The sequence below is a fragment of the Carassius carassius genome, chromosome 35, assembly GCF_963082965.1.
Source record: "Carassius carassius chromosome 35, fCarCar2.1, whole genome shotgun sequence".
Lineage (NCBI taxonomy): Eukaryota > Metazoa > Chordata > Actinopteri > Cypriniformes > Cyprinidae > Carassius > Carassius carassius.
The window spans coordinates 22,265,302-22,290,195 of NC_081789.1; the positions used below are offsets into that span (position 1 = coordinate 22,265,302).

Consider the following 24,894-nt stretch of genomic DNA (forward strand, 5'->3'; position numbering starts at 1 on the left):
CAGTGGATTGCAGATAAATGGCTAAAAGCAGGCCCAATAATAATAAGTGCGCGATGTGCGGTTGTTCGTGAGTGGCATAGCGACAGAATCTGTGAATACGTGAATTTAAACTAATAAAAGCCTCATTGCTGTCACTCAAATGCCAGATTCCCAGGCTACACCTCTGTGTGTGTCTCGCTCGCTCGCTCAAAATTTGAGGCTGATATAAACTAATAAACTGTTGATAAGAGCAGAATCTATCTATCTATCTATCTATCTATCTATCTATCTATCTATCTATCTATCTATCTATCTATCTATCTATCTATCTATCTATCTATCTATCTATCTATCTGTCCATCCCTCCATCCCTCTATCCTTCTGTGTACTAACTGTAAGGCTTATACACGTACAAATTTCAACATTTATTTATTTATTGTCAGAAAGCTTTCAAATTAGGCTTTTTCATGCCAACATTTTCATTTTATTCCATAAACACATTCCAAATTCAGTTCTAAATGGTGCACAACCCTGCTCTTAGGAGAATGTTTCTTTACAATTTCAGTTAACTAGCTAGCTTCCTCCACAGCATCGCTGGCTTTTATATATATATATATATATATATATACATATATATAGAGTGCCTAGGGGTGTAACAGAGAGATATCTGAATTCTAAGGACACCTATTTCAGTGATGTCTGTCAGATAGTTGAGACAGACATCACTCGTACCAGTTGGGATAGTGCTTTTACTTGGGTGTTGTTCTACGACGACATCCTGTGAAAGACCAGGAAGCAGAAACAACCGATCCTGGTCGGGTATCTATAAATTATCATTCTATGCTAGTCAGTTTGCTTAGGTTAGTAATAAGTGAGTTTAGTAAGACAAGACTGGATGTCTATAGTGTCTTTTGTTTCCATTCCCCTCGCCTTTTGAGTGCACATTTTTTCACCAGATACTTTTCTTGTCTTCCACTTCTCATCCTCTCTAATGCCCCCTGAGGTCAAACTAGCCATACTGATCCAGGGAGTATGACAGCGATAGGTAATGTTTTCCTTATCAGCTTTAGAGTTGATAATCCTCATCAAAGACAGTGTCAGGTTTGATCCAGATCTTCTCTTTTGTTGAGCATGCCCTTAAAATTTTCACAAAAAGTACTGTGGTTGGTGAAAAAAGATGATATAGTTAGATATAGTTGATTTAGTTCTTTATGATTACTTTAATGATAATCAAAAGCTTTATGAGTACTTTAAGTGGATTTTTTTTTTCAGTGCACAGTTAGTGGTGTTTACTGAAGAGACCATCACTGTTACTATTTCTAATACTTGGCATAAAGGTTTTGAACAAATCTGGTCCTGCATATGATGAGGAGTTTCTATATCTGTAGTTTGTTTGCTGTGTTCCTGAACGAAAAACTAAACTGTTACAATGCTGAAATTTATCCTTGTTTTTTTTTTTTTTTTTTTATTAATACAAAAAATCTAAATGAGAATGTTGAAATATTAAAAATCCACTTAAATGTATTACTAAATAATTCCCTATTGGTCAAGAAATTTTTTTTATGTTGGCATTTTCAAATTTTAAGATAGATGAACAGAAGCAGTTTCAATGTATTTATGTTAATTAACATTATTTCTAATCACCAGTTTCAGCATGTATCAAGCCTACGCCTAGAAAACAATATTGCTTAAAGAGTCCTAAATATATTCTCAAAGGAAGAGGCAGATTATTGGGAAATTGGTTGGTTCTTTGTTATGTTGAGTCCAAAACCAAAACTCGAGTTTCTACTTCTTCTCGAAAGAAATCAATTCTCAAAAAAGAAAATGCAACCGGTTCTGAATGAAATTATTCAAATGCTCCATTCTTACATGAATCTAGAGACCAAAATATCATAGAGACTCGGTTGTGGACTCTTTTGAACACCTTAGCAACAGCATAGCAATGCTTTGGCAACCATCCAGACACCCTGGTGTTGTAGCTGCGACTTTTCTTCCTAGTTATGAATGCAATGGCTTTATTTCTCCATAGACAGACTTGTATTTCATAATTCATACAGTCAGAAAAGAGAGATCTTAGTGTCCCGGCAAACTGCTCTTGGAGGTTTTGTTGTTGTTTTTGATTCCTTTGGCTTATTTTAAATCTATCCCTTTTCTCAGTACTAAGCCCGCAATATCAAACAGTAGTCTTGCTAGCCTCTCTCTCTGAAAGCAGCTTACCGTGATGAGAGATGATAGCACTTAATTCACTGTGCGCGTGTCACCCCTTTTGTTGGACAGGAGGGCAAAAAGGAAAGCCTGCCCCCTCGTCCTCCTCCTCCTATCATTCCTTTTTATAAAGGGCTTAAAGAAACTGGATGAAATTAAACATCATTGATAATTGGCTTTGGGATCACAGCACATTGTATCCATTTTGTACCTGTATTTGGTCCTAATTGACCATGAAATCTGGGACCTAATCCTGTAAAAGCGACAGGTTTGTCCCATTCCCCCGGCTGACAGTGATAAATAGCATCAGCCCACCTCATGGTCCTCTGCACTTTGTAAGGCTAAAATGCTTATTATTCTTTTCCCCCTTTAATGGCTGTCAGTCTGCGGAAAATCATAAATCTACAGATGGAGTCACTGTGGCAGGTTTGTAGAGCCTTTTGTAATTGTTTAAATCCCCCATGTGATGTGGTTTAAAGCCCCCGTGGATCTGTAATTGCCTGTCAAACTTGGCTCGGCTACGCACCCCACCCTGGTCTGCGTGCCGCCCGCTCGCTTGCTCGCTCCTCTCTCGTGCATCCGTGTGGAACACTTATCACCGCTCTCATCTATTTTAGAGCCAATGTCTCAGTCAGTGTTGATTTGCTTCGCTCATTGTTTGCATCTGCTTGAGTCTGATAAACATTAAAATTGTTTGTTTTTTAGTTATATTCTTTATTAGCTTGTGCGTGTGTGTCTTTTGTGTTTGGTTTTGCCGTTGCATGGTGAATAGACTTAGATTGCATGGCAAGATTATTTGAAAGGACAATGCAGAAAGACTGTATATGTGATTAGTTATACTATGTACATGTACAAATAAAAGAAACGTTATTTAAAATAAAAGCATTCTTTGCTGAACCCGAAGTGTATTGAAGAGTTCCTTTTTTTTCTTTTTTTTTTACTTGAGTTGTTTTTTGATGATTCGTTGTAGTTTCTACAAGTTTGGTCTGACATCCTTGAACTCAACAAAGCCTACTGTGCTTATAGTAGATACTTTAGGGTCAGTAGATCATTTTATAAAAAAGAGCAGTGAAAATGAAAATTCTTTCATCATTTCAGGTCATTTCAAACCTGCATGACTTTTTTTTTTTTGAGGATCACCATAGACAATAATATTTTGAAAAACTCTTTTTTACATACAGTAAAAGTTCATGAGGTCCAAAATATCCCTATTAACCCCTATTGACTTTAAGTGAATTAAAGAAAAAAAAGTTAAAACATAAAAAAATAGTAATAAATGTTTGAAATGACATCAGGGTGAAAAAAAATTATAACAGAATTATTTATTTGTATACTTATTTTGATTATATTTTTATTGTTATTTGTGAAATTATGTCTATGATTCTAATTTTAAATTTTATTATTAATTTTCATAGACTGCGGAGTAAAGTTTTTGCCCTGAAAGCCCTGCTTCTCATTCACAATCCATCATCAGCCCAGTTTGCTAATATATGTAGTACTGCACCATGTAGCTGGGCAGCAGTGGCTGGGTTCATGTAGGTTGTCTACAAACCGGAAGGTTGGTAGTTCAATCCCCAGCTCCACCTGACCAAGTGTCGAGGTGTCCTTGAGCAAGACACCTAACCCCAGCTGCTCCTGACGAGCGGGATGGCGCCTTGCATGGCTGACATCGCCGTCGGTGTGTGAATGAGTGAGTGGATGGGTGAATGTGAGGCAATTTGTAAAGTGCTTTGGATGATCATGGGGTCTGTTGAAAGTGCTATATAACTGCAGTCCATTTACCACCATGCATATTTATATACATTTTATTCTGAATTTTTATCTATATGGTATGTGTGAGGGTTGCATATGGATGTCCACAACTTGATTGTGATTCAAAGCTAAAAAATGTATTTAATTTATTTGTAAATATTCAGAAGCTTCTGCATCCATCTCACAGGAGTCTGCCGCTGATGCCCTGGAGCTGAATCTATCATGTCCTCATGGAATGGGGGAGAAGGGAATGGGGCTTGCCTGTGGGCAGGTAAATCCAACATTCAACACCTACGGTACACAGTCACCATGCAGAGACACTGTCGACTGTGAGCTACAGCAGTCCAACATATGCTTTTTAGAGGCTTATATTGTTAAAAACCTAAAGGCATATTTGTTAGTCAAAAAATCAGGTGAGTGAAAATCAAGGAATTATATTAACTGTGGTGGTACGAAGAGATACACTATGTACCATGCCTACATGTAAAGTTATTTAGCATTATACATGCCCTAAAACATGTATGAACTGTTAGTTTGTGTGGATTTTTTTTTCTGTCTATAATTGTTGATTATTATGCCAGATGATGTTTGGTACCCTGAGGTATTTGTAGTCTGCTGTCACTCAGCAGGGAGGGAAAACGTGTTAGGAGACCATGAGCATGATGCCTGCTGGGAAAGATGTGGCACTCACAGTTTTGTGCTTTTTGTGTTTTATTTTATGGATCGACTAGAGCCATACTGTGGATCTGACAGTAAACACATGCTCTGTTCCAAAAACTAGTGAGCATTTTAAGGCATTTTTGAAGTCTTTTTCTCTCTCTCTCTCTCTCTCTCTCTCTCTCTCTCGTAAAACTATCTAAAAAAAATTTACTTGAGAAGACTACATAAAATATGAAGACACTCTTCTCATAGTGTGTATTTTTGTCTTAATACACTGACAACTTTTTCCACATTATTTAAATAGTTTGTACTTAAAATAATTGAATCTTAAGCAGTGTTACTTCTCAAATAAATTCATACGCATTTTTAGAAATTTACTAGTAAACAAAAAGAATAGAGCTACTTGAAACACATAGAAACTCTCTTTCTCCAGTTTGCATCATCCACCGTCTTGCATTCATTTTTTTTTTCACTGAGGTTGGTGCAAATTAGGCCAACATCTTAAGCAAATGTTTCGTTAATAATATTTACGTGTAAATTAAAATAAATAATTTCACCCAATACGTTTGTGTACCATGTATTTTTAAGAGTAAAGTTTCATTTCTTGGAGGCTCCTGCATTTTAGTATACAACATAAAGAAATATTTTTTTAACGTTGTAAATAAAACTACATTTTACAAGAAAATAATGTTTTAGTTTTTCTACTTTGATTCCACATTTAATTCAGTTTGGTGCTCGACATTTTTTGTAGTTGTTTGTCAAATTTACTAGTAATTTCTAAGTGAAAATCATTTCTGCACTTGTTTTTCCCCAGTGTTTTTGAGCTTATTCCTATGTAGTGCGCTCTAGATTGGTTACTTAAAAGTCATTTATTGTCATGTGATTTTTATAATGCTAATTTTGATGTCTGTTTAAATGCAGTTTGTTGGGTTTTGGAACTCAATTGCGATTTGGATTGGACTGGAAGCTTATTTGCGCTTGAGTTCAACTGTTATATTGATATGGACATGAATCAGATGTGCCTAAATATCAGTTTAGGTTTTCGTTTCAGTGTGTATGCTGGTCCAAACCCACAACATAAGACCTGCACTGGTCAATGTACAGTTCTATAAAATATTTGATTATTGCTTCTTTAATAAGGTATAGATTCATGTGCATTCCTGTGCGCACCATTCCGAATAAGAGCGCATTTCAGCTCTTATGAATGGCTGATGAGACACTGTCAACTTTGCCAAACTTGCATCAGTGCCTCTCCACTTTACCGTAACATTGGTTGTCAAAGCATTTTAATAACACTTTTCCATCACATCACAGTATTAGCCGAATTTAATACTCCACAAATAATCCCTTTTGAGGTTCGTAAACAATTTTAATTCAAACGCATAACTCCAATATCAAATGCAGTTTTCGTGTTTTTGGCCCATTGAGATTAAGGTGGAGATTTGTTGTTGTTATTGTTGTTGTTGTCATTTTTTGGGTTTCACACCAGGGAATGATGCCTATTATAGAGACAAAAACTGCGTCTTTGCTTATGATTACACCCTGAGTAACTGTGAAAAGCAGAATAACATCCTGTCAGCTGATGTGCTTGATAGGAAAACATTAAATCTCTGCACCTTAGAGGACTTTGTTCTCTGATATCATAATCTTTGTTTGGATTTCTCATGTGTAGTTGTAAAACAGTATAAAATGCTGTTAAAATAAATAGAAAAAAAAGACATGTTTTGAGTCTCTAAAGCCTAAAAGGCTGAAACAGTACCTGTCATGGTCAAGTTTGTGACATGAAAGCTTTTTCATTTAGATTTTCTGCCATCTTCGCTGACAAATAAACAGCTTAGACCACTTTAGACCATCTTAAATTTGAATATAGACTGGTTTTATATGCATTTTTGCTCTGTTACTTGATTAAGACACTGGTAATTAAAGTGTTAATTGACACAAAAATTCTGTCATTAATTACTCATCCTCATGTCGTTCAAAACCAGTAAGACCTTTGTTCATCTTCGGAACATGAATTAAGAGATTTTTGATGAAATGTGAGAGCTTTCTGATTTTTGATGAAATGTGAGAGCTTTCTGACCCTCCACAGACAGCAATGTAACTGACATGTTCAAGGCCCAGAAAGGTCGTAAGGACATCATTAAAATAGTCCGTGTGACATCAGTGGTTGAACCTTAATGTTATGAATCTACAATAATACTTTTTGTGCGTAAAGAAAACAAAAATAACTTAATTCAACTATTCCGTGAAATTCTCTGCCACGCATTTACGAAAGTTCCATGATTATTTTAGTTTTCTTTTTGCATAAAAAGCTTTCTCGTAGCTTAATAACATTACGGTTGAACCACTGATATCACATGGACTATTTTAATGATGTCCTTACGACCTTTCTGAACCTTGAATGTGTCAGTTGCATTGCTGTCTGTGCAGGGTCAGAAAGCTCTTGGATTTCATGAGAAAAAATCTTAATTTGTGTTCCGAAGATGAACAGGTCTTATGGGTTTGGAACGACATGAGGATGAGTAATTTTTGACAGAATTTTCATTTTTGAGGGATATATCCCTTTATTAGTTAATAACCACCAAAACTAGCATTAAGCGTATCGAAACATTCTTTAAACTGTTTAAAGTAAATGGTAGTCTATAAAGTAAATGAATCCTATAATAATTTTGACCACCAAATTTTTAAGGAAAAATGCTACTTCTGCAATTTTTTACCCGTGGAATACAAAATTAGATGTTTTGTGGAATGTGAATATGGCTTAGGGAAAAATGCTGAAAAAAACTCCTTATGCAAGTTGGCCATATTATTGTGTGTTTCATTCAAGAAACAGTATGATTTGTGTGTGAAGAACTCAGCAACATACTAGAGCTATTAATAACCCAAAATCTTCCTATCCACCAATTACTTTTAATTTTATGTCTGTCCAAAAGAAAGGAAAACTATACGTTTTCGAATGACAGGAGGGTGAGTAAAAGATTTTATTTTTGGTTGAACTATTCCTCATATATGCTAACTTTTAGGTTCTCAAATCAGTCAAGTGACTGACTATATCGTAATATACTTTCTGTAGTACTTTCAGTGCATTCTGGCTGAACATGATCACGCTGTGCTTTTTTCCTTTACGTTTGGTACACCGACTTGATGTTTTCTCATCAAAGTCGTTGCACACGATCTGGCTGTGAAGGTCTGTCACATGAATTAAGCCCAGAGGTGATGTATGTGACCTTGCACATTACCGTTTCTCTTTGTCCGTATCAGGCCTGAGTAAACGCGCACCAGCTTTTCCATCCGAACAAATACAGAGCTATTTCCCTCTAACATGGCTGTAAATTTGCAGTCATATCCATTCGGTTTGCTCTAGATTTTCCGCTGTAAGACAAAGAGCTAATCAAAGCCCGAGGGCAGGTATCTGCCAAGAGAACTAAAGAGACGCAATATCATTTAATCACTCCATTTGGCACCTCGTCTACTTTCCTTGCCTGTGGAAAAGAAGGGGGAAAAACATTAATTCAGCATTGTTTCTGACTGCATGAAAAGAGATACAATTTGATTTTAATGGGATGTTAATATTCTCTCTCGATTGCTCTCATTTTGGTTTGTTTTGCTATGAAACGGTGCCTATTTTCTCAGAGCTGTTTAACATTTAACTTGCAGCAGATTAGAGATGTTTTTGTTTACATATGTTAAACATTAATGCTGGTAATTTCTGTTTACTGTTGATTAATGCTTTAAACATTAAGGGGCAAATTCACAAAGCACTTGCACAGTATTTATGCAAAAAAGAAAAATGTTTTGTTCACAAACTGGTTTAACATTTACTGAATGCTCTGAAATAGTGTCGTGAGCATTAAATAAAGTAATTGTCTTTATTTTGAGCACAAAGTTGTTGTTTTTTCATTGTTTTTAGAGTCATTATAGATTAAATTTCTTTGCAAAATTATTTTAAAGGCATTATTTAATACATTTAATAACTTTTAATAACTATTTAATGTTTCTAAAAGTTAAACAGCAAATGGAATTTAAAAAGCAACATAGTTTTTGTCTTTTAAAGTTCATCATTTAAAGTAGGCATAAATTAAAAAAATAATAACGTGGCCAGGAAATAATAAACAGTTTGTATGACTAATTCGTGGCCTTGATTTAACTTTTTAAGTTAGTTAAATAATCAAAAATGGCCACAATTTCTTTCTTTTTTTAAATGGTGGAACAATTATCAATTTGTTCAAAAGATTACTTAATTAATCTTGTTTTTTTCTGTCTCTCTCTTATACATTGCATATGTGGGGCGCTGTAATTTTGTCATGTCATGATAATAAAAATACATTTTATTTTGAATTATTTAAAATTTTAGTGTATAGGATGTGTTTGGATGAGCTAATAAACCTATTAACAAAGCAGTTCATTTGAACAGTTTGGCTTCAGCTCGTGCAAATCTAGCGGGTTATTTACAAGTATTAAGTATTATTTGATTATTTGAAACAATCATACTCTTCAAGATATGCACTTTTTAAAAGTATTGTTAGCACATTTTTGTCAGCATTCTGTTTTAATTAAAATTGTTCATTGTCACAATGCATATTTTTCATCTCATCTTGCAAATATTTTAGTAATTTGGTGGGCACAATTACTTTTTAACGATTTGTAATCACAGGAAAAGAAGTGTGAGGGAAAGATCTCAGGGGTCACAGAGTTCTCACTCAGGTTTGACTCAGCATCCTTCGGGGTCTCATCTTTTTTTCACCTTCTGCCTTCAACACAGTTCCCCAGTTTCGCAAATTAAAACCGGCTCTCGTTCCCAGAGCTATTTTGAGCCTACCAAACAGGGCCGGATGACACCCGACTTCCATCATGCCTCCTGCGAGACCCGGCAGCCCTTAACGAGAGTGCCCACCTTCCGTGACCTTGCGCTGTAAAATTAAAATTTCAGGTGTAAAGCTGCTATTATTCCTGCATTCCTCCCAGCATTCTCCTTCGCCCCCTCTCCTCACAGCCTGAGGGGGCTTTGGGATGCTTTCCATCTCTCTTTTTTTTCTCTTCCAGTAGCAAAAGCACTCTGGTTCCCTGCTTAACCTGCCCTGCAGTGACGGCATGGAAAAAATATAAAGAATCCAGTGCCCCCCCTTCTTTTATTTTCATACAAGGCCTCTCCCCAACCCTTAAACTTGCAGCCACCTGCAATACCACTGCTCCTGGAGTCACCGTGCAGTTCACTGCAGCTCACGAGTCGATTTTCATCTAAGAATGCTCTTCAGTAGTTCTTAAGGCACTCACGATTGCTGCAGTAGGTCCACTGCACTTCCAGACCCATGGAAAGCAGCTCTCCGTGTAAAACCGGGTGACGACAGGTCATAGACTCGTCCCCGAAAGCAGGCCAGCTACACAGGTGCGCTCTCTCTCCATCAAAGTGTGTAATACTGTGTACAGCAAACTGCTTAGAGGGAAAAAACGTCCCTGCTCCAGACTCCCTGGCCCACAGACAGTGGCTCTCATCCCCATCTGGCCTGTAATAAGCTGTCACGGGAAGCCCTCAGAGGGAGCGGCGGTCCCCGGTGCGAGAGCAGAGTTCTTACAGGCAGCATCTGTTTGGTGGCTGGTGTCTGGCTGTGGGCCATGACCCCTTTGCCTCTTACTGAGGCAGGTGTAATGCAATTTCCCATGACCCTTTGGGAGGAAAGCCTTTCCTGCTTCCTGTAAGTCTGTTGTTTTTGTTTCCTTCAAATGCAACCAACGTGCAGCTTGTAGAAAAAAATGTTCCCCCAGGGCTCAGTTGTGGACGCCACTCACTCAGCCTTCAGTTTGGCAGGCAGCTCTGAATCTGTATTAAAAAAAATATATATATATATATATATATATATATATATATATATATATATATATATATATATATATATATATATATATATATGAATATTTGTAAGATCATTGACAATCATGCATTAATAATATGAGTTTAAATACATGACTGTTCAAAAGTTTTTGGTCAGTAGAATAGTAAGAAATGCATAGTTTTAGTCAGCAAGGATACATTAAATAGATCAAAAGTTTTTTTTTACTTTATATTCATCCAAAAATAAATAAATAAATCATATGTATCACACTATAACAAAAAAAAATTATTGAGTACCAAATTAGATTATTGGGGCCAGATTTACTAACAGTTTGCAACAGTGCAAACCATATTTTGCCATTAAAATAGTACTGTCAGGATTTACTAAAGACGCGCTGTGAAGAACAAGTGCTGAAAAGGTGTGGACACAGTTATTTTTGCGCCTGATCGTATTGAATATGCATTTCTAGGAGTTTCCCTTTCTGATGCAAAATGTATGGGAGGAGTGTATTAAATTTAAATTTGGGAAATTACTGGTACTTGCTCCATTATTTAACACCCAAAAAAGTCTTCAACTGTTTTGCGCCTTTGTCGCAAGTAGGTCACCCGCAGCTGATGAGCATCGACTCTGCTTATTTGCAATTACGTTAATTTGCACTGCGTTTGGTATATTGCGTTGGTTGATATGTAAATGAGATGTTGTGTCTGTATTCTTTAATTTGCGTGATGTCAGTAAATCACCCACAGAAATTTCCACACTCATCGGCGACGTTTTGGAATTGTGCCCTTGCGGTATTTTGCAGCTATTTGCAGATGTTCAGGTAACATTACTGATGATGTGTTCAGGTGCTTCTGAAGATGTGTTTCAAAAACTGAAGTAAACAAGTAAATAATAAATAAACTACATTTTAAAATATATTAAAATGAAAAACAATTAATAATATTTCACAATATTAATGTTTTACTATATTTTTGATCAAATAAATGCAACACAATGTTGATAATTACATATTTATTACATATTGACATTACTATGTGCAGTTTGTATTTGTAAGAATGTTGACAAATAATGTTTCAGTTGATGTTGTAAGAATGTTTGCAATTCATTAATATTAATAAGTTCAAATGCATGCAGTACGCAATTTTAAGAATATTGACAGTCATATTTTTTTGTATATTAGTCCAAATATGAACAGAATACCAGTATTTATTCAAATACAACAAATGCGTGATTGCCAACTTTTTAAGTCCAAATTAGTGTAAACAGTCATCCGTTATTATCAGGAATATATTCTGTTAGCATATGTAAGATTTATTTATTTATTTATTTTTTCGTATTTGATATCATTAAGAATGATGTCAGTCCTGCATGTAAGAATCTTTTGTACAAGTACAAATTGTTGAATTATTAGGTTGATAGTTTGATTAGTAAGAATGCATACAGTTTGCATCAGTAAGAAATGTTAATAGTCGTTGGTTTTGTATATGAAATGCTTTTGGGAATTTAACAAAATATTATGTATTTGTACTTCAGGACCATTTAAATGCGTTAGTGAAGGCGAAAGGGTGATTAAAATGTGAAGAGTTGATGATAGATTGCAGAACCTAAAATAAAGACAAGCTTATTACCCTTATGTTTCCTACAAGTTTTTGATCAAGTAAAATTTTTTCGCCAATATCTGTTTGTCTATCTCTTTTTTTTCTCTTTGCTGTGTTGTCTTGACACTTTTGTTGTTACCGCTTTTTTTTAGCCTGGTGTTCAGGATTCGCTATATCAACCAATGAATCTCTCCAGCAACCCGCCAGCACTATCAAACATCTCTCGGGAGCTCAGATATTGCCTCTCCCGCTTTGGCAGACGGCTCGGAGTGGACAGGTTGAACCTAACACTTCAGTCTTGTTTATACCCTGTTTAAGTCTTGAATAAATCAGGACAAATTGCCGTGGATGGTGCTCACTGCTGGGTCGAGTGCATAAATCCAATATTTAAAAAAAAAAAAAACTGAAAACCTGGGAATGAGTTTATCATATTAAATGGCATAACCCTTCATGTTCCTTCTCTTTCAGTGCCTTTCAAATGCATTTTGAATACTTTTGGGTGCAAATATAACCTGACTTCACATGTATCTCAGGTAAAATACACACCCAAGGACGCAGCAGATCCCACAGCAGCGTTTTTTTTTCGCTCTTCTTTTTTGTCCTGTGCTGAATCACTCAGCATGCCTTAGAAATGGAATAGAAACAGTCAGGAGGAGATGTGTTTTTCTGTGGGCTTCTGTATTCTTACAAATCAATTCTGGCTAATGGTTTTAAAAATCAAATGCTAACCTTTTCCTGTGCAGGGAGTGACCTTAGAACTCGACTTTGCACATACAGCATGTACATCACACTTCTTTATTGAGACGGACAGACCCATTGCTCAAGGGAATATATGCCAGCCGTTATTGGATATGTCAAAACAGAGACCTATCTCCTGTGGAAAAAAAAAGAGACTGAGAAGGACAGGGATGAAAAAGGGAACTGAGGCTGGATTGAATGAAAGCTTCATATTGGGCTTACAGTCTTTTAAAGCATCCAGACTGATCTGAAATCTCTGCTTGAATTAAACCAGGTCTGTTTTACTTCATAGGGTTATAAAGGGTTTAATGCAGTTGTGTGTCTTTATTTGAGGCCTGAAGGAAAGGGGCCAAATGCAATGGTTGACAAACGGTAGCATGAAGATAGTGGATGCAAAGAAGAAAGACGACAAAGAATAAAAACAGTTCTATAATATTAATTGGAATATAATGTAATATAATAATTTTATTTGTCATCGCATTTCTTTATTTAATATAAATAAATAAACGTAATTTCTTTCATATATATTTCTTAAATGTATTTTATATAATTTAATATAATTTTTTTAACAATTTAATAATATAAAATGACAGTAAGGCCATTTATAATATTATAAAATACTTCTATATTTAAAAAAATGGTTTCTTTATATTTGTATTTATTTTTTGTACTTTATTTTTATTTTTTAATCAATGTGATATAAAAGCAGTTCTCAGACTTTTGTACCACACTTTATGATTGATTTATGAAGGGAAATTAAAATCTTTTAAGATCTACAGGTAGCTTTATACAGACAGGTGTTACAGGAAACAGTCCAGTGACTTCTCATACTGTATGTGACCCTGGACCACAAAACCAGTCATAGGTAGAACAGGTATATTTGTAGCAATAGCCAACAATACATTGTATTGGTAAAAATTATAGATTTTCCTTTCATGCCAAAAATCATTAGGACATTAAGTAAAAATCATGTTTTATGAAGATATTTTGTACAACCCGAATTCCGGAAAAGTTGGGACGTTTTTTAAATTTTAATAAAATGAAAACTAAAGGAATTTCAAATCACATGAGCCAATATTTTATTCACAATAGAACATAGATAACATAGCAAATGTTTAAACTGAGAAATTTTACACTTTTATCCACTTAATTAGCTCATTTAAAATTTAATGCCTGCTACAGGTCTCAAAAAAGTTGGCACGGGGGCAACAAATGGCTAAAAAAGCAAGCAGTTTTGAAAAGATTCAGCTGGGAGAACATCTAGTGATTAATTAAGTTAATTGATATCAGGTCTGTAACATGATTAGCTATAAAAGCTTTGTCTTAGAGAAGCAGAGTCTCTCAGAAGTAAAGATGGGCAGAGGCTCTCCAATCTGTGAAAGACTGCGTAAAAAAATTGTGGAAAACTTTAAAAACAATGTTCCTCAACGTCAATCTCATCATCTACAGTGCATAACATCATCAAAAGATTCAGAGAAACTGGAGAAATCTCTGTGCGTAAGGGACAAGGCCGGAGACCTTTATTGGATGCCCGTGGTCTTCGGGCTCTCAGACGACACTGCATCACTCATCGGCATGATTGTGTCAATGACATTACTAAATGGGCCCAGGAATACTTTCAGAAACCACTGTCGGTAAACACAATCCGCCGTGCCATCAGCAGATGCCAACTAAAGCTCTATCATGCAAAAAGGAAGCCATATGTGAACATGGTCCAGAAGCGCCGTCGTGTCCTGTGGGCCAAGGCTCATTTAAAATGGACTATTTCAAAGTGGAATAGTGTTTTATGGTCAGACGAGTCCAAATTTGACATTCTTGTTGGAAATCACGGACGCCGTGTCCTCCGGGCTAAAGAGGAGGGAGACCTTCCAGCATGTTATCAGCGTTCAGTTCAAAAGCCAGCATCTCTGATGGTATGGGGGTGCATAAGTGCGTACGGTATGGGCAGCTTACATGTTTTGGAAGGCTCTGTGAATGCTGAAAGGTATATAAAGGTTTTAGAGCAACATATGCTTCCCTCCAAACAACGTCTATTTCAGGGAAGGCCTTGTTTATTTCAGCAGGACAATGCAAAACCACATACTGCAGCTATAACAACAGCATGGCTTCGTCGTAGAAGAGTCCGGGTGATAACCTGGCCTGCCTGCAGTCCAGATCTTTCACCTATAGAGAACATTTGGCGCATCATTAAACGAAAAATACGTCAAAGACGACCACGAACTCTTCAGCAGCTGGAAATCTATATAAGGCAAGAATGGGACCAAATTCCAACAGCAAAACTCCAGCAACTCATAGCCTCAATACCCAGACGTCTTCAAACTGTTTTGAAAAGAAAAGGAGATGCTACACCATGGTAAACATGCCCCGTCCCAACTATTTTGAGACCTGTAGCAGAAATCAAAATTGAAATGAGCTCATTTTGTGCATAAAATTGTAAACTTTCTCAGTTTAAACATTTGCCACGTTATCTATGTTCTATTGTGAATAAAATATTGGCTCATGTGATTTGAAAGTCTTTTAGTTTTCATTTTATTAAAATTTAAAAAACGTCCCAACTTTTCCGGAATTCGGGTTGTAATTTCTTACTGTAAATATATCTTAACTTTTTTATTTTTATATTTATATATTTATACTTTTAATTAGTAATATTCATTGGTATGGGATTGATCCCTTCTTCTTTTCATAACAGTCTGCAAACGTCTGGGGACTGAGGAGACAAGTTGCTCAAGTTTAGGAATAGGAATGTTGTCCCATTCGTGTCTAATACAGGCTTCTAGTTTCTCAACTGTCTTAGGTCTTTGCTACATCTTCCTCTTTATGATGCGCCAAATGTTTTCTATGGGTGAAAGATCTGGACTGCAGGCTGGCCATTTCAGTACCCGGATCCTTCTTCTATGCAACCATGATGTTGTAATTGATGCAGTATGTGTTCTGGCATTGTCATGTTGGAAAATGCAAGGTCTTCCCTGAAAGAGACGACGTCTGGATGGGAGCATATGTTGTTCTAGAACTTGGATATACCTTTCAGCATTGATGGTGCCTTTCCAGATGTGTAAGCTGCCCATGCCACACACACTCATGCAACCACATACCATCAGAGATGCAGGCTTCTGAACTGAGCGCTGATAACAACTTGGGTTGTCCTTGTCCTCTTTAGTCCAGATGACATGGCGTCCCAGTTTTCCAAAAAGAACTTCAAATTTTGGTTCTTCTGACCACAGAACAGTTTTCCACTTTGCCACAGTCCATTTTAAATGAGCCTTGGCCCAGAGAAAACACCTGCACTTCTGGATCATGTTTAGATATAGCTTCTTTTTTTTACCTATAGAGATTTAGTTTTAGAGTTTTAATATTCCTGAGCCCATGCTGTGATTTAAATTACAGTATCATTCCTGTATGTGATGCAATGCCGTCTAAGGTCCCAAAGATCATGGGCCTCCAGTATGGTTTTCCGGCCTTGACTCTTACGCACAGAGATTGTTCCAGATTCTCTGAATCTTTAAATGATATTATGCAGTGTAGATGATAACTTCAAACCCTGTGCAATTTTTCTCTGAGAAACTCCTTTCTGACATTGCTCCACTGTTTTTCGCCGAAGCATTGGGGGAATTGGTGATCCTCTGTCCATCTTGACTTCTGAGAGACACTGCCACTCTGAGAGGCTCTTTTTATACCCAATCATGTTGCCAATTGACTTTTTCCGGCCTCTTATTTCTACCTGTCCCAACTTTTTTGGAATGTGTAGCTCTCATGAAATCCAAAATGAGCCAATATTTGGTATGACATTTCAAAATGTCTCACTTTCAGCATTTGATATGTTATCTATATTCTTTTGTGAATAAAATATAAGTTTATGAAATTTGTAAATTATTCCATTCCTTTTATACTCACAATTTGTACAGTGTCCCAACTTTTTTGGAATTGTGTTTATATATATATATATATATATATATATATATATATATATATATATATATATATATATATATATAATTATCCTTATGTCTGATATTCTCTCTCTCTCTCTCTCTCTCTCTCTCTCTCTCTCTCTCTCTCTCTCTCTCTCTCTCTCTCTCACTAAACAGCACAGACTGACAGACCAGGGCAACTTAATAAAGCATAAATCCTCCTGGAACAGCAGTTCACACTGTTATGATCCCTCTCTCCCTCACACCAGTGACTACAGGCTCCCCTCTCCATCTATCACTCGCTCATTCTCTCTCTCTCTCTCTCTCACACACACACACACACACAAACTCAGTTCTAACAGTCTGCTAATATTTCAAGGAATAGTTCACCCAAATTTGTTAAACCTCATAATTTCCCTGCACTCATTCCACAACTAACGAGTTTCAGAAGAAGTTTTCAAAATTTTAACTGAAGTGAATGATGACTAAAGCTCCCAAGATTCAACAAAGTATGCAAAACACTATAAAGTAATCAATAATAAGTAGCTTAAGAGCGATAATACAAGGGTTTTGATGTTAACTATTCATTGAAGTTCTGCTGTTTTAGATTGTTTATTGCTTTCATGACCCATTTGACCAGGATCCAGAGCTGGTGTGGAACATCTGTCTGAGGGTTCGGCAGGCTGTTCAGATCCCGTTCTTTGCCAAACTCACCCCTAATGTGACCAAGATCAAGGCTGCACAGGAAGGTATTGGGCTGTTCTTATGGTAAATTTATACCATTTTGGTATGATAATAGGTGGTATATTTATCATCTAAAAAAAATTATTTATTAACTCTATATAAACTAATCTCCCTAAGCTTTTCAAGTAAAGGCAACAGGCCTGTGCAACCCAACTACATTTCCCATAATTCTGTAGCACATAAAAACAATAAAAATACACTTATGGTCAGAAATTTTTAATTGTTTTGGAAATAAGTTTCTGCACACTAAGCTTTTTATTTGATCAAAAATACAGGAAAACTGAATAATGTAAAATATTATTAATTTAAATGAACTGTATTTATTTTTATATATTTTAAACATTTATTTTATATATATGATGACAAAACTGAATTTTCAGCAGTATTTGGTGTCACATGATCTATCAGAAATCATTCTAATATTCTGATTTGCTGCTCAAGAAACATTCTCTTATTATTATCAATATTGAATTATATTCAATATTTTTGTAGCTTAATATTTTGTGGAAACCGGTAAGTTTGAGGTTAAATGAGTATTTTTGTTTGTTTTTGTTTTAAGAAGTTAATTTCGTGGATACATTAAATTTATCATAGACATTTATAATGTTACAAAAGATTTTATCAAAAAATGACATGTTCTTAAAAATGTTGTTCTTTTATCCTTTGAATCCTGAGAATTTTTTTTTATCTGTTTCCAAAAATATTACATTTTTAGCTAAAACTGACTTCAATGATGATAAATTTGATTGAACTATTATTGAACTAATATAAATAAATAAACACGAATTATAATTAATAACTGAGTTTCAAAAAAACTGAATGATTTCTGAAAGTTATTGTAATAGTAGTTGTAATTGAAATGTTTTACAGTATTACTGTTTTATTTTATTGTTAATCAAATCAAAGGTCTTTTTTCTTTCAAACACACACACACACACACACATATATATATTACAAACGTTTGCAAAAACAGCCTGTTTATTTCTAAAGGTCAGAGAATGGTGGAAAATACACATACACAATTACACATTTTTGGTGCAAGAATCCTTGACTAATGTTATAAATGGACTTCAGGGAAAAGAAACAGAAGTGTAGAACATGTCCTCTATAAACCAGTTTCCCAATCCAGACATTAGATCTGCCCAAAAAACACATTTCCCCTCACGACCTCCACTAACAGCCTGACGTCTCCTGTACGAGTTTAAAACAGACCCGCAGGTTTTGAGCTCCAGATTTTTGAGGAATTTGGCCTCCCTTCCTACCCCTTCCCCGTGCCTAATGTCTCTTCCCTATTGGCACAGGTGGAGCAGATGGCATCGCAGCCACCAACACGGTTTCGGGGCTGATGGGACTCAAGGCAGACGGCTCTCCCTGGCCTGGCATCGACCGAGGAAGGCGCACCCCATATGGTGGAGTGTCTGGTGAGTGTCACCCACCTCACTGGATCCATTTCTTTCTCCTCTGAGGTTTAACGGGAGTGTGGCACAGACAGACTTTGCGTGCATGTCTACTTTTCCTCCCCTGTTAAAGGTGTGTGTGATTGCATATGACTGCGTGTGCATGTTTGTTTGAGTGTGTACACTGGTCAGAAGCTCTAATAGGGCAGACAGATGGAATGGAGGTTGGTGGAGTGCTGAAATCAGAGAACAGTTTATCTGCAGGGCTTTTGCCTCAAGATAAAACAGTTTGTGCACTAAAATGTGAAATATGGACATCTTGCGGCATACATTATACTGGTTTTGGTAGCAGCACGGCTCATTTTCCACGCCATGAGGTGAACATGAGCACATTTGCACTTTCAAACTGTGTGTTTTATTAACTTCAGGTCATAGAATCTTCTGGAACAGCATGTCAATTAAAATAAGCAAATCAGTTAGTAAATGCATATAAATAACACACACACACACACACACACACACACACATATATATAATTATTGTAATTATAAAATAAAACATTGTACATATTGTTGTATTGTAATGATGAAATTAACTATAAAAATAACTAACATTTAAAGGTATTCAAAATGATAATTATATTATAATTTCATAAAATACACAAATATAACATTATTAAATATTATATTTTCATAATTTTAATTTTATAATTGTGTGTGTATATGCAAAAATACATAGTAATATTACTTTTCATTGCATTACATTTGTATACATGTATATTTAAATAAATGCAATTACAATAAAATACATTTAAATAAATACAATTTCATATATATATAAATTGTATAAATATTTTTTTTCAGCTCTGTAATATAAATAATAAAATATATGTGTGAACTAAAATTATATATATTATATAACAATTATTCAGGTATTAATGTTTAGTATTTTGATATAGTAATATTCAATATAATATTTCTATAATGTATATATTAACTAATATATTAACTAGTATATACATATACCGTTTTAACATATTATATACATTTTTGAATTTCTTGGTTTAAATAGTTTTGAATCCCAGATTGGGATCTTTGACTTTCAGACCTCACTATATGAAGTTTCTCATCTCCAGTGAAGTTTTAGTGTCGTTTTAGTGAATGGTATCTGAAATGGCTTGTGACTGCTGAACTATAATTGCTTGGGTACTGTTTCCTTTCCTCTGCAGTGCTGCGCTCTTGTCTGGTTCTACTGGTGATCATGGGTAGATGAGTCTTCACTGAACCAGCAGACATGTCTAGTTGGTAATGTATTGTAGTCCTTCAGGATGTTCCCAGATAACCTTTTCATCATCTGAAGAATTACAGTTTGAATATTTAGTTTCATGAGTGTGTGGCAAGAGCTTTCAGGAGAGCATTTTCATCCTTGGTGTTGAGCGTTAACAGAGAGTTTTCAAAAGCAGTCCTCTGGTTGCCATGGCATACTGACATTATCCGCCGCCATACAGCTCTCTATAAAGACATTAGACATTAGACAGACTGATGGATTTCACACTGATATCCGTCTACTGACATCTGAAGGAGTCTGAGTGTGGCGCTTTCTTTAGAGCATTTCCATTCCATTTATTAGTAATACTTGCTAAGCTAAGATTCACTTAGGCCCCGTTTACACTAGTATGTTTTCTTTTTTAAAGAACTTTTGCTACGGTTACGCCTATCGTTTACACTCCTCCGGCATTTTCAACCCTCGAAAAACTGAGACTTTTCAAAACGCTGCAGACCCTATTTTAGTTTGAAAACTCCGGGGTTGCGTTTCAGTGTAAACGGACCAAAACGGAGACTTTTGAAAATGATGGCGTAGCTGCCCACATTTGCTCTGCGTATCTTTGACAGCCGTGATAACATCATGTGCATTGTTGCTAAGCACGTAGACGTATCTGCGATCTAAATCTACCTATTCATATCTATGTCTGTACCTGCATAAATGGTCACGTGACATGCGTTTTATGTTGTGTAGTGTAAACCGAGATCGTTTCTGAAAAATGTGTTATCGTATATTATCATATTTTCTGAACATTACTTCAAATTCTAATTTATTTATTATTGTTTTTCATTCATTGTTTGTTCATCTTTTATTTAATGGAAACATGCTGATAACAGTATGATCAAGTATCAACTGTCGTGCAAGCACCATAGCATGCTGTTTTGTGCCTTACAGTATGTTCTATCTATATCTCTCTCTCACACACACATACACACACACACACACCCACACAAACACACTCACACACACCTCTTCTGGGATATATTCTCAGACCAGCGGTGTGTTCATTCCCTTCTTCAATAATTCATGTGAATGCAGTTGTTCTCTGTACTGTATCACTGTGCTGTTGCATAGTTAATGCCATTTATGAGGCCTTCTTTCATTGTGTGTGTGTCCGTGTTTGTTTGTTTGTGTGTCCGTGTTTGTTTGTTTGTGTGTGTGTGTGTGTGTGTGTGTGTGTGTGTTTAGAAAGATTGACAAGGGCCAGAATCTTTCTTATCTGCTGGCCATCTCCATGCCCACCCCTCTCTTTCTATACCTCTTTCTCACACAATCCTGAAAACCAGGAAAAGAGTGCATTGGTTTGGAGACAGAAACAGGGCTAGCTGATGTAAAACATTAAAAATTAATCGTGAAACTATTGCAGTAATATTTTATGTAAGCAGAACTAGTCAATGTCATCTTTTCCCCATTTAAGCTGTGGCAGTTTGCAGCTCGGTGACATCCCTCAGGAGCGGAGCCGGCCCCGGCCTGCAAGGGTCTCCCTGGCTCCACCCACCAAACATCCATCACCCTCCGCTCTGTCTACAGACCTGTGAGCTGCCAGCGCTGACGCTGCCAACAGCCTAGAAACAAATATACCTATGATGTACTGTTTTTCACCAGGGCTTTAGCTGCAGTGCTTCATTTTAAAGGGGACGTCACATGGAAAAAAACTAATTTGCTGTTGCTGAAACCGTTTGAGGTTCTATGCCGACAAAATCTGTCAGCTCCAAACTGTGTCTTCACAACCAGGAGCTGATTAACATACACTCTCAGAAATCAAAATGGTACAAAAGCTGTTACAGGGGCGGGACCCTTTCAGGAGTCACCTCTTTGTACCTTAATTTCCCCTGAAGGGTGCATACCAAGTGCCTTAGAGGTACATATTAGAAACTGAATGATACACCTTTGTACCCTTTGAAAAGATAGATGTGCATAACCACCCCACAGAAAGGATGTTCACAGACAGTCTGGTGACTATGAACTTTATAGAGAGAGAGAGAGTTTTTATTATATATATATATATATATATATATATATATTAGTGGTGGGCATAGATTATTTTTTTTAATCTAGATTAATCTCACTGTGATCTTGAAATTAATCTAGATTAAGGCTCATTCAAATTCTGCCGAAGGCATTCAGAATATGTGTGTTACCCAAATAAAATTGACAAACAGTAAGTCTTTGAGAAGGGGTTTATCAAGCTAGGTAGTGCATTAGAAAAGGGGCTCATCTCCTGTTTCCAAAATGCATCACAAAGTGCTTGAAAAAGCTGTAAACTAATTCCACATTGCACAAGGTGCAAACAACCTTATGCCTGTTTCACACATACTCTGTCTGCAGTGCGTATGCGTTGAATATTTTTTTACGCACCCATGTTAACGGATTCCAGTTGCGTTCCAGGAGCGGTGAATCTGCAGCAGTTCAGCGATCGTTAACATACCGAGTAGCAGACTGCAAACGTGTCCTGTGTGAAGGCACATCGAGTCCATGCTGCACCACATACGTAACACACACGGACTGCATACGCACTGCAGACGGAGTATGTGTGAAACAGGCGTGAGCAGGGCCGTAGCTGGGGTCAGCGGGGACCCGGTGAAGGTTGTACCAGTGGGCCCTGTTTGAAATTGTTTAATTTGTATGTTGCTTTATTTTTATTTATTTGTGCTATTTACACAATGTTTAAGTTTTTTTCAAGTTTGTAGGTGTCAAGGTACAGAAACCAAATAATTAAATGTAAAATAGCACTGGATAGTCTTCAATGTAAAAATGAAATATGCAATCAAACCTACATTTATTCAGACACCTTCAACATTTCTCACATTATTACAGTTTTGCTATATATATATATATATAAAATTATATCTGGTGTCTGAATAATTTTTGGTTTGACTGTTAAAACTACAAAGTAATTCAGTCAAGAGCAGTGAGTGATTTTCATTTTCATTTCTTGGATTAACATTACAGCAGCCAGTAGCTAAATTAGGCGCGGTCACTTTAAGAGACGAAGAACGCATTTTTTTCCTCAACTTTTTACTTTCACTTAAGAACTAACTGACAGTTTTTTCGAGCATAATTTCCAAAGTAGATATTTTGACATATTTTGTATGTATTTGTCGGCACAAGAGCAAAAATAAGCATTTTCGATTTTCAAGTATTTTGAGAGACGCCTTTCTCTGCGTGAGCCCTGAACACCAGAACACCGCGAGTACTGAATTGGTCTCTTTCACATCTTTTTGTTTGTTCAAACTTCGATTTGTATTTGTTCGTTCAGGTGCAGGAGGGACTTCGAGGAGAACTTCGCAGAAGAGAGCTCGGTTCAGTGTCGCTGTCCGTGATACGCGGCTCTCTCTCCGCGTGCGCACCGAACACAGCGCGCGAGTAACCAGCTAACGTTACTCTGTTCAGCTTTTCCGCGTCTTGTGTTTGGATGCTTTAATGTTTAAATCGACAAGCGGTAAGGCTTAAAAACACGTGAAAAAGATAAGCTTTCGTGACGATGCGCAGCATACTTTTTATAGTATAATGTACATACGTTTACTAAAAAGCACATAACACCTAATTTTTTATGATTTTTTGTCATTTGGTTTGATTATTGTTTGTTATGTATTGCAACTGGTCCTTGAATCAAAATCCTCCCACATATACAGTACAACTTTTAATAAATGTAAAAAAAAAAAACCTTGCATATGAATGGATGCAGTGGCATAAATTGGGTTGTACTGCATTTTCTTAGACTGCAGAATGTCCCATATAGTTTATTTTTTATTTTTTAATTGTATAGCTAGAAGCAACAGTTTGAAGTTAAAAATGTCTTGATACATTTTTTTGTTACAATCACAGCTTTTTGCTTCATGAGACATTAATTGGTGGACTGGAGTGGTGCGGATTACTTGTGAACTGTTATGTTTTAATCCACTATTTTTGGACTCTCTTTCTGATGGCACCCATTCACTGCAGAGGATCCATTGATGAGCAAGTGATTATAGCATGATAATGTAAGTGGAAAAGTATTATGAAGCTTGTATCATCAGGAAAAAAAAATGTGTGTCTGGGAGAGCTGTATTGATGATCTAAGCAAGCAAGTTAGCAAAAAGTGGTTTTATATGTTGTTATTTTTCACACCTGCATAGAAGACCTCAAAGCGTAAGAACAGACTTAAGCTTCAGGATGAAGAGCTGCGATTTGCATGCTGTTTCTGAGTTCAATAACCGCCTCTTATCTGTAGTGATTGTAGTTATTTAACCCATTTGTGTAAACACACATTGTCCTTGCAGGAAGAGACACACATTCACACTTCATACGCAGAGTATCAGTCTCACAAAAGTGTGTGTGTGTGTGTGTTCACAGCTGATAGTGATCATATACCCGTGAGATCACAGGCTGACTTTTATTTCACAGACATCTCGCCATACTTCTCAAGCGCAACACAAACACTCACGAAAAACCCACAAAAAACACTCTCACATTTACATGTAGTGCTCGTCTGATAGAAAACACTGCTTTTTTGAAGTGCAGTTCTGTATAAATAGACATGGGAAACTAATCTACTTCAAGAAAGCATATTTAAGTTTTTTTTGTCCGACTGAATGGATGGCAAAGACAAATGATGCTTTAGAAAAACAAACACCATACTGAAAACTACTGAACTTAGAGAAAGACATCATCAAATATTCTGTTTCTCTGTTTTTCAGGCAAAGCTTGGGCCTTGTTAATGTAGTATTGTACAGTTCAGTGGAGTGTATTACAGTACAGTGTTAGCATACAACAGGAA

General features: G+C 36.3%; 1 protein-coding gene across 1 annotated transcript in view; it reads left to right on the top strand.

Annotated features, from left to right (window-relative positions):
* The window catches only part of dpyda.1 (dihydropyrimidine dehydrogenase a, tandem duplicate 1), a 69,691-nt gene that overhangs the window by 8,330 nt on the left and 36,467 nt on the right, over positions 1-24,894 (top strand). Inside the window, 3 exon segments of the mRNA XM_059524055.1 lie at positions 4,124-4,207; positions 17,312-17,420; positions 18,717-18,836. Coding sequence (XP_059380038.1) covers positions 4,124-4,207; positions 17,312-17,420; positions 18,717-18,836 — 313 coding nt within the window.